This window comes from Bactrocera latifrons, unplaced genomic scaffold, assembly GCF_001853355.1.
Source record: "Bactrocera latifrons isolate USDA-ARS-PBARC rearing strain unplaced genomic scaffold, ASM185335v1 scaffold_451, whole genome shotgun sequence".
NCBI classification, from domain to species: Eukaryota; Metazoa; Arthropoda; class Insecta; order Diptera; family Tephritidae; genus Bactrocera; species Bactrocera latifrons.
The window spans coordinates 89200-101154 of NW_017537103.1; the positions used below are offsets into that span (position 1 = coordinate 89200).

The 11955-nt window shown below is 35.1% G+C and overlaps 1 protein-coding gene across 1 annotated transcript in view; it reads left to right on the forward strand.

Moving 5' to 3' along the window:
- LOC108973071 (synaptic vesicle 2-related protein) overlaps positions 1–11955 on the forward strand; it is a gene marked incomplete at its 3' end in the record, with an annotated part of 128888 nt that overhangs the window by 56382 nt on the left and 60551 nt on the right. Inside the window, exon 3 of the mRNA XM_018940087.1 lies at positions 4197–4453. Within this exon, the coding sequence (XP_018795632.1) occupies positions 4197–4453 (257 nt within the window). The remainder of the gene's footprint in view (positions 1–4196; positions 4454–11955) is intronic.

The following is an 11955-nucleotide window of genomic DNA, read 5'->3' on the forward strand; positions in this document are numbered from 1 at the left end:
TATTAATACAAAAAGATTTTTTTAATTCATTATATGAGGGTTTTCCATCAAATGTTAGAAATATAAAGAAAAATAATCGAGGCTACAATTGGGCCTGTGCAGATAAACGAGGACATAATGATGCCAGTCGATATAGACCATTCAAAAAATTTCTAAGTTCATATATATCATCTTTTACTTGCTGGACATTTTCGTTTGTATTCTCGCTTTGAATTTAAAAAGTTGCACTGTTGAAACGCTTGTATACGCACCTATATATATGATTATCTAAAGAGCTTCCTCTAACATCAACGGAAACATTATTATCACTTATTATACTTATGTACATACATATGTATGTGCATAGAAGACCCATACCTTGCTAAAAGCATCTTTATTCCAAATGTCAGATATAAAGTCTTTAACTTCGATTTACGACCTAAGCTTGATTCATTACTTCATTCATTTGCAAATATTTCAGAAATAGTGCTATACACAACTGCCCTCAAATTCATTTAATACTGTCTTATAAAATGTAGTCGACATCCTTCTATGACTTACCGATCGTATTGACATCCTTCTGTCTTCACTTACAGTCAGAGTCAAAATAAAGTGTAACATCTTGTTTTATTTAAGTTTTTGAGTTTTTTAAAATGATATTTAATACTCTTCAAGTGTATGGAAAAAACAAAATTCTAACAACAACAAATGTTATGGAAAATAAACTTAAAATACTCATATTTCTGGCGTCAGAAGGAAGTGTACAAAAGAACAATAAGTGATGGAAAGAAATTTTTAGTACTTTGTGTGCTTTTCGTTGACTTTAATTATGACTTATATAAGACCCAGCACTCCTATATATTTACATACATATCGTCAATGAAGTTCCACCCCGGTGATAGTTTGGATGGTCCTATTGGTTCTCTTAGAAATATGTAGATGCACAATACTGTAAAAAAATCATTGACAAACAAAAAATTATGGAAAATTGGAAAATCGTCTCTTGTTTTTGGGACTTATGCAAAATGTGATATTGATAACTCAATGATGGTCTTCGTTTATTTGCATAGACCGAATTGTAGCCTCGATTATTTTTCCTTATATTTCTATCATTTGATGGAAAACCATCATATAATGAATTAAAAAAATCTTTTTGTATTAATAGTGGAAGACGGATCTTAATAGTTGTGACAATGCATAGTAGTGAAAGAATTTGTTTCACGCATTGTAAACTATTAAGCAAAATTATTAGCCAAACAATTCCCATTTTCCAGTAATTTAGTTCATGCACATTTGATAGAGCTTCCCAAAGGAAGTGAGTTAATATCAACATTTTTATCAACTTCAAATTAAATTAAATTTGTAGTATTTATTACATTTCGTGCTCTACTCAGTTGTACATTTTCTCTATTTCTTTGTCTTTGTTCTCTAACCTGTTCATAGCATTCATTTTCAATGGAAAATTATTAAAAACTTTTAATAATTGAGAAGTGAAAGCTTAAATCCTTTTAATGGGTGTATCAAAAATCCGTTGTTTTAACATAACCATAAAAATATTAGTATTTTTCTTTCGTACTAAATGTAGGGTGTTTTAATTTAAATGACCAAAAATTATTATAAAAAATGCTAATTTTGAGGCGCTCTGGAATAAACTGAACATCCCTTTAGTCAGCTTACAGAATTGTGCCAAGAATGATAGAGAATCATTCTTGGAATTGTGCTATGAAGTGGCCACCACTGGTATAAATTCAACAATTCATTCTTGGCACAATTCTGTAAGCTTTATCGAAGGGTGCTCCTAAATAAAATTCAAGGTTAGGCATTACATGTTTTTCATACTTTCTCTATTATTTTGAAATGCAAAACAATCTTAATTAAAACTTTCGGTAGTAAACAAGCGTTTATACTTCGAAATTATAACATCAGAAATTACTTTGAATTGTTACTAAATATATACACAAATTAAATTAATAATTAGTTCTAATGCGATGTAAATAAGCCAATAGAATTTAGTCCTCAAAAAAATGATATAAGGATATTATTAAAACCTTTTTAAGTATTATGGACGCAAATTTGGCTTCAATAATAATAAATAAAAGCATAAATTGCTTTAACAGATGCTTATAACGTATTGGAAAGTAAGGGTTTAATTCTCAATCAAAGTGTTATGTACAAATTTCAATATAATAAGTATTTTTAATTTATATTTTTTCCTCTCAAAACTTTTTTCTCTTACAAAACAGTTATTTAATAACAACATGCATATATACTATACATATTAGGTGCATAACTAAGTTCACGCTCTCTGTAAACAGATGGTGTTATTACATACATAAATGAGTTTTATTCAATACCTCTGGTGGAGGGCAATGAAAGACTTGCATCGAGGGAAAATTATTTCATTCTAATTTTTATTTTGTATTTTCATTGCTTATATACTATTTTAGGAATCTGGTCTTATCTAATTAAATACATATATGTATGTGTATGTGTACATGTTTGTAAGTATATGTATATACTTTTTGCATTTTAGCATATTGTTTATACTGCATATGTGTTTGTTTTCAAGTGTACAATTCAATACATGTGTTTGTGTGCTTATTGTTATCTGATATGGGTTTCCAAAGTGTATAATAAATTTATGACTTATGTTTAGCCATTTAGTTTACAATTCCTATGTATATACATTTTTATTATTAGGTATTATTGTATGCGCATTGCATCTAAATGCATACATATATATGTATGTCTGCTTATGTATGTATGTACATATACATAGCCTACAAATTCTACTTTAGCTATGTCTGATGTTTGAACTAACTCAATTGATCCTTTTGTAGTTGCAGAAGATAGCGGGAGTAATGAAAGTGTTATTAGTTTTTCTTCCTAGATTTATTGGACCACATTAGTTAGTTTAGGTTCTTTATCATTGCCGTAAAATATTGGATTTTTTAATTTTTCCAATTCCAAGTTATGACGTATTGTTGAGCTCTTCTTTTTTTCCTTTTTTTTGATAATTTTAACTTCTTGGAAATATTGTTCAGCAATTTCCTCGTTCAAGTTGTCAATTTCTGCATTGCTAATTAAATTGTTGAACATCTTTTTTCATTTGATTGAACATAATTTGCAAATGTACTATTTGTTCATTTCTTAGCACAGTTTTCATATTAAAATCGTCCATAATTTTCCTCAGATTTTAAATTTTCTTCTAGAACATTGATGTTCTTTAATCCAAACTATGGTGTTGGATGGCAGCTAGATCACTCCGTTTAGTTTCTTCCTAAAACGACTTATGTGTTCAGTTTAATATACAACCGTCTTATAATATTATAATATCTCGGTTTTGCTGACACTAAACAAGGAAGCATGTTTAGTAATATTTAAACATATTACCGAGGAAAACGAATTATTATTTAAAATTAGTGGACTGTATGTGTTATCTTATTTTATTTAATATTCGTATATGTAGAATATATAAAAAAGAACTAAATATATTATTTAACTTCCCGCCCTTTGGTAGCAACGAACATGTTCAAATTTAAACAGATGGCTTCAGCAAATAGTGGTGACTGATTTTGATAAATTTAAAACGTAATAAACTTAACCTAGACATTGCGTTCCCACATTAGTGACTTTGTTTTTGTAAAATATACTTTTATAAAAATGTAAATGTGTCCGATTTTTTGCGGGAAGTGATGATTTTTTTCTTTTAACCAAAGAAATTGGCCACTGGAGCTCACCGGGAAGTCCAAAAACTTGACGAAGAAACTTGAATTCCTTGTGACCTAAACACCAGGAAAGGTACAAAAAAATTACTCTGCTGCATGACAGCACTCGGCCCCACGTTGCCAATCCCGTTAAAACATTCCTGGAAACGCTTAAACTGGCAGTACCTTCCCACCGGCCTTGTTTCCCAGATATTGCATTGTACAATAATAATTTGGTGCATGGTCTGGCTCAAAAGCAGTTCCACTCAGAAGACGACATCGAAAAAAGGACTTGTTTCTTGGACAGCATTAAAAGATTATCAGCCTTACCGTAAGGGTATTCGATCTCTTCATTGACGGAAAAATAGTTGATAAAGATTTTATTTATACAGATTCATAGGTACGCAAGTTAAGATACATTTTTATTTAAATTTATGATAGATCTGAAGTATTAAGGCGACCGTTAATTTGTATATGATATTGCCAGATTATAAATTTATATTTTACTAGATACATACACCGTTCAGCAAGCAGTGAATCTCTTAGGATTTGGATGGTTTCACGTTAAACTATCACTTTTTGTTGGTCTATGTTGGATGGCCGACTCTATGGAAATGACCATACTCAGTATCATTGGACCAACAACACAATGCGAATGGAACATATCTACGTACCAAAAAGCTTTTATGACAACAATTGTATTTTTGGGAATGATTATTAGCCCCTCATTTTGGACTCAATTAAGTGATCGATATGGCCGTAAATCGGTAAGCTTTAGTTTATAAAAATAGCGATGTATTTTAATATATAAATGTATTAGTGAATCGTTACGTTTAGTTTCTATAACATTGGATCTCATTCCGCAGCTCACTTATGCTTGCAACAACATAATTTACAGTTGTTGGAAGTTATTGTAAAGTGTGATCCATTTCGAGGTGAATGACAATACAGCTTTTTGCACGGTCCAAAAGTATGTCGAACGAGTGTTTTAGCTCGTTGGCCGGTATGGCCGCTAGTATACCGGTGCAAGCTTTTTGAATGGCCTCTACGTTCATCGGCAAATGCATTTTTCCGAAAATAAAGAAGTCGCACGGTCCCATATCAGGTGAATACCAGGAGTGGTTAATGGTTAAAAAGTAATTTTTGGTCAAATAATCGTCCTCCGAGTATTGGATTTTGAGCAATTTTTGGTCGTCAGTCAATTTGTGCGGAACAAAGTGTGCATACACCCTTCGTAAGCTCAATTATTCGGTCAAGATGCGATAAATCGATGTTTTGGAGATGTTCAATTCCATTTCGTGTTTAATTAGGTACAATTCAGTAGTGCGTTGCGTTTTTACAATGGATTAAAATATCGATAAAAAATTCCCTAATTTTTTATTAAATTTTTTATTACCAATTTTTTATTACCAAATCTTGTGTACGGAATCGTTGCGAATGTTCGAAAAGGCTTGCGGTGATTCAGATTTATCAAAAAACTCAAATTTAAAAGGATGCAAAGCCTTCAAATACGGTCGAGAGATGGTTTAAGACATGCCTCGTTCTGAACGACCTTCGACGTCTTTCATTTATTAAAATATTAAAAAGATGAATGATATGGTTCTTGAAAATCGTCAGGCCAGTGCTAAACATGGTTTTATGAGTTTGACGTGCAAGCAAGTCAAGAATCATCGGAATGGAGGAAAGCCGTTCAAAAATCAAGGTGATAGTCATTGCTTTTTTCATATTCGTGGTTTGGTGCATCATGAATCCACGCTAGAAAGACAGACGGTCAATTAGCAGTTCTGTTTGGCTGTACTGAAGCGTTTTCGTGAGAACGTCTGTCGAAAACTCCGGGAATTGCAGTTTTACACGACGATAATGCATCTCCGCAGCGAGCCACGATTTTGACCAAAGTTAACAAAGTTGTTCAGGATAGAATAAAATTCGCTGAAGGAGCTGAACGCCATCCTAAAAAATGCTTAGGAAAAGTTTTATTTACAATTCGTTTTATTTACAATTCCCGGGTACTTTTTGTCACAAGGAATGGGGAGTAGGTGGGGTTATCATTCGATTTCATCCTTTTTCACATTGTCGGTAAGAGTTCCTATTGGAATTATCTCAAGCGAATTTGGCTATTGTAACTTTAGTGATTTATGAGATAAGTATGTACATTAAATTATTATTAGAGGGCGGTGTCATGCCTAGATATCTCAAACATCACCAGGACAAATTGATCCAGTGGAATTTTCGCCGCACCATATCAATTCGTTCGACTTATCTTCAAATTTGAGAGACTATTTCGCGTATTACATTTAAACGGACAGACAGAGGGAGATGGCGAAATCGACTCAGGTCGTGATACTAATCATCTATCATCTATCATTGTAATAAATACTTACTCACTGTCAAAAAACGAATTATTTTCATATTCCTCATACAGCTTTAATGCAATTTAAAATAGTTCAATTAATTTCAATGTGAATGTAAATAACTGAGGCAACACTTCCCATTTCTAATTAAAATATATACAGAAATCTCATACGAGTATATCATTTTACTTTGCAAGAGTAGAGTCGGTTACACCCAAGCTTAACCCTTCCTTATTTGTTTATTTGTAATTTAACTGAGATGTGAATCGAATTTTTTAATTATCAGCATCACGAGTTGAGTCGATTTTGCCATCTCCCTCTGTCTGTCCGTTTAAATATCTAATTACGTAACAACATTTATCCAAATTACATTCCCTATGTCCTATTTAAATTCTATCATATATTTAACCAATAATCTTTTATATAATAACAAATTACATATGTATATATTGGGTAGTCGAAAAGTCTTTTAGTATTTCTAATCAAACTTCAACTCATTTTTTTTTCATATTTATACTAATAAATAAATAAACAAATACATACATATGTACCATTTTGGTCGACAAATTTTTGCCATTTTTCCGCGTTTCATCAGTATAAATCGAGATTTCGAAGTTTTCAGAGCAGAAGCGAGCGATTCATTATTGTTTTATTATTATTATTTTATGTACATTGTACCTAGTAAAAATAAAATACTAACAACAATTCTAGTCTTATTAATTAGGAGAGATACTTAAAAGCTAAATGATAAGAAATACATTTGCTGCTACTGTTGTCTTACTAGGCCGGAAGGCTTTTTGCGTTTCAACCAGATTTCTCACTCAGCAGTTTCGATGAGTCTGGAGGCTTCCTTATTAAGCTGCTGTTTCAACCTAGATCACGGTGTAGGTCAGCAGATCTAATGTACCAAGGAGAATAAACTAAAGTCCTTAATACCTTACTTTGAAAGCGTTGAATGCTGGCAATACAGCTTTGACTTGAGCAACCCCATAGTTGAGCTTTGTAGGCTCAAACTGGCTTTATGACTTTATTATAAAATAACAGTTTGTTTTGAATTGATAGCGGGGATTTCCTGCCAACTTGGTGACAAAGTTTGCCAAATGTCATACCAAGCTCGCTTTTTTTTTTTGACATACTCTTTCCAGCGTAGCTTAGAATCTAAGGTGATACCTAGGTGCTATCTTTTGCCAGTTTGAGTATGCATCGTCTTGTATAAAGCGGAAGTATCTATATCTTAAATACGAAGCAATTATTTCGCAAAATTGTTTGGGTGGCATGTGTTTCAGTTTGAGCAGCAGTGCCCAACTTTGTCTTTTTATCAATTGTATTTTCAACGAAATTAACGGTTCAGTGTACCTGACCAATTGTTGAATGGTGGTCACGGAAGCTATTGGTATGAGGTGTTTATGAATGATTATTGGTTTGAGCCTATTTATGAGTACATTCGCAAAGATTTTAGAGGAAGCTGGCAGCAGCGAAAGTGGTTTATATGATGTAACATCGTGTACCGGCTTACGCGGCTTAGGTTTAAACAGTTTAAACAGATAAGTTTTGAAAGAAAATATTTTAAACTGTTTAATTGGTGTTCTTAGCTTCGCTGTACATTTATTAAGCTCAGTTTTGAGATCAGATGACCTACTTTGTTGCCATCTCCGTCGAATCTTGCTCTTTTTATGGATACTTTCTAAAAATGTGTTTTTCGTATTTGGTACCACTTAGATTTAGGCGGGTATTTGGTGTACTCTGCAACTTCACAATCTAACTCAATACCAGTCGATATGTGCTTAAGCTTTGGGTCGACTTTATTCACTATACTTTTAAATTTATACCAATTAGTGTGTTTATTACACAACGTTGGTTTGGCGGCCAAAATAAAAGGCTTTTCATACAGATTTAGTATCACTGGGGAATGGTCGGAGCTCAAGTCTGAGCAATCTTTAATACATAAATTGAGTTTCAGTAGTTTATTAATTATAAAGAACGTCTGACAAATTCTGTCTATCTGTATTCCAATAAGCGGGTCTTCCTGTAAAAACAAAATTGCATCCAACTGCTTCTATAGCTTTGAGAAGTTCTCGACCTTTGGTTGCAGTTAAACGCAATGAGTGTGTTAATCGGATCTTCCTCGCAGTGTTCAATATTGCTTTTGATAATTATAGCACGCGATCCTCGTGCTGAGTTTGCCGGGTGTAGTGTGTGATATAATGCATAATTTTTAAATTTAAATAGACATATATATTAATATTTCTGTCGTACGGAACAACTTCTAATTAATTTTTACTTTTGGAAAGACCATTAGCATTCCGTAGCATTATTCTCAAAGAGTTACTGTTCATCAATAAATTGTAGATGGTACTCAAGAGCGCTGAGCTGCTGCTACACGAATTTATACAGCATCGTCTCCGTAAGCTTCACACATTTAATTGGTGGCTTGCTCAACGTCAGTTTATACAGCCGTAATAATACAGCCGTAATAATACAGACATAATAATAAAGACAGCTCCTTTTCGCGCTGTCGAAAGCAGCTTTGAAATCGATGAAGAGGGGTGTGTGTCGATTTTCCATTCACGGGTCTTTTCCAAGATTTGGCGGATGGTGAATATCTTTTCGGTTTGTTTATTTGCCAGGTCTAAAGCCACACTATTTAGGTGCAATCAGTTTATTGACGGTGGGATTTACTCTTTCACAAAATACGCTTGACAGAACCTTGTATGCGATATTGAGGAGGCTTATCCCACGGTAGTTGGCGCAGATTGTGGGGTCTCTTTTTTGAGGATTGGGCATAGCACACTTAAATTCCAATCGTGGGGCATGCTTTCGTCCCACTATATTTTACAAAGAACTGGATGCATGCTCCTTATCTGCTCGGCCGGCAATCCATCGGCCCCCGTCGCTTTGTTGTTCTTCAGACGGGTAATTGCTATTGGAAATTCTTCATGGCCGGGCAATGGAACGTCTGCTCCATCGTCATCAATTGGCGAATCGTGTTCGCTTTCTCCTGGTGTTATACTTTCATTGTCATTCAGTAGGCTGTCTCTGGACATGAGTCACTAGATCACCTCTGGGGGTTCTACAAGAGTATGCTCCGGTCATGTAACCTTTTGTTAGTCGACGCATTTCTTCGTAGAATTTTCGAGCATTACCTCTGTCGGCCAGCTTATCAAGCTCTTCGTACTCACGCATTTCGGGGTCTTTTTTTCAGTCTGCAAATGCGTCTTGCTTCCCTCTTCAACTCTCGGTATCTATCCCATCCCGCACATGTTGTGGTCGATCGTAACGTTGCGAGGTAGGCAGCCTGTTTTCTCTCCGCTGCGACACGGCACTCCTCCTCGTACCAGGTGTTCTTTTGTACTTTCCGAAAAAAAAAAAATGGTTTCGGTTGCAGCTGTACGTAAGGAGTTTGAAATGCCGTCCCACAGTTCCCTTATACCAAGTTGTTGAAGAGTGCTCTCAGAGAGCAGGAGTGGAAGCCGAGTAGAGAATCGTTCGAGTGTCTGTTGTGATTGCAGCTTCTAGACGTGGAACCTTCCTTGTGTTTGATGGCGTGTGTTTTTTGCTGCACAGAGGCACGTGCGAATCTTGGCTGCAACAAGATAGTGAGCGCACGCACATCTAAAACACTGGAGACATGTCTCCCGTCTATCACAACATGATCGATCTGGTTGGTGGTTTTTCGATCCGGAGACAGGCAGGTAGCTTGATGTATCTTCTTATGCTGGAGTCTAGTACTACAGATAACCATATTTGGGGCCCCGGCGAAGTCGATTAGCCTCAACCCATTTGGGAATGTTTCCTGGAGGCTGAATTTACCAACCGTGGTACCAAAGATACCTTCTTTGCCTACCCTGGCGTTAAAGTCGCCAAGCACGATTTTGACATCGTGGCGGGGGCAGCTCTCATAAGTGCTTTCCAAGCACTTATAAAAGGCATCTTTGGTTACATCGTCCTTCTCTTCCATCGGAGCGTGGGCGCAAATCAGCGATATGTTGAAGAACCTCGCTTTGATGCGAATTGTGGCTAGACGTTCATTCGCCGGAGTGAATGACAGCACTCGTCGACGGAGTCTCTCTCTCACCACGAATTCCACACCGAACTTCTTTATATGGCCACTGTAGTAAATGCCACAAGCACATACACACCTCAGTCCTTGCCCCGTCCATCGCATTTAGACGCGGTACCGGTCGGGGGAACCAGAGGAAGACCTCCACTCCGTTTAAAAGGCCAGGTGGAGAACGACCTGGCTATGCTTGGACTCTCCAATAGGCGCCTCGTAACGAAACGAAGAAATGACTGGCGCGATTTTGTTAACTCGGCTATATTAACAAAAAAGATCAGTTCCAAATCAGAGTATTGTAAACTAACAATAGTCAGCGAAAGACATATTTACTCTACTATCAGACAGGAAGTGTTCTAAATTATTTAAACTCCAAATGTCTTCTGTAGTAAGATTTGAAATTAAAACGTGTTCCTTATGTCCTTCTAATTTTTCAATTGTTTTTGTAAGAGGTAACAATATTTGTGTGGATATGGTATACCAACACAAAACTGTTATCCTCTTATTTCTCTAACACAAGACCGACTGTTAGAATTGGATGAACTATTCTTAATTAGCATTAATTCTAACTTTTTATAACCGTAGAACAATTTTGGAATAGTACACGCTCTACGACGAATTTCAGAACGTACTACCTTACTATACGTTTCAGAGCAGGTGCGTTTTTGACCTACCTTCTCTCATTAATCTATGTAATACTTTGAGAACGTCTTTCGTTTTCAGTTTGCCTATTTAGTAGATTATTTCTATGAAGACGATGACGTCTCTGATTTACTATTTCTCCCCTCGCATCCCTCCTGATAACGTTTCGACGACGCGTTTCTCTTTGATGTTTGTCTCTTCTTATTTTTAAATATCTTCTTGCATACTGTCTTTGTATTTGATCACGCATGCGCTTTAAATTCTTAAACTCAAATCTTCCGGTATCTCTATTTTGCTCTTCAGAGCTTCTCTCACTGAGATCTATGTTCTCGAGAATTTCTACTTTGCTCTTCAAAGCTTAAATAACGACTTTCCGCCGAGATCTATGTTGAACAGCACCAGTGAATTTGCCCGCCTATGTTGAACAGTATTAAGACTTTGTTCAACTGCCCTTATCTCAAGATTTTTTCGTCTAGACCTATGTCCCCGAGTATTTCTACTTTGATCTTCAGAGCGATTTTGATTTTCCCGCCTAGTTCTATGTTGAACTGTATTGATGTTTTGCTCGGACTGGCTTACCTCAGGATCTAATCTGCGATTACCATGGCTTTCGGGATTATGTGATTGCTCCCCAACTCTATATAATGAGCTTGCTCTAAGAACTCGCATACGTGTTTGATTTTTAAGAATTTTACTTAGGCATTATAAGTCCTTCCCTCTGGTGTTGAAAGTATGTGTTTTAATCCTGGTTATCGTTCTGATGGTGTTCTGCTGTCGGGGTTATTGAATCTTTTTTATTTCCATAAATATTATTGTAATGCCACAAACACTGAATGTATGTTCAATGGTGTATAGGAAAACTGTTTAGATAAAGACTTCACTGCTTAAGATATCTAGCGAGACTAATAGTTTGAAAACATTGTACTCATATTTACAAATATACACAACATACGTTTTCTGTATTCGTATATATGTATAACGCAGATATTCATTAATATAAAACAATGTATTTAGTTATATATATTTCTAAGAAATTAGTAGTTGGTTTTATTGCATTGAAAAATGCAAAATAACGTAACATCACTTTTTGTAGGTTTACAGGAGAAGCATAAAACCGTACAAAATGAAAACCACTAGAAATATTGAAACAAAATTTTCAAATCAGAATTAACATGAAACCATAGGTACATATATTTTAGAAATAAAAAATTTAGCAATATAG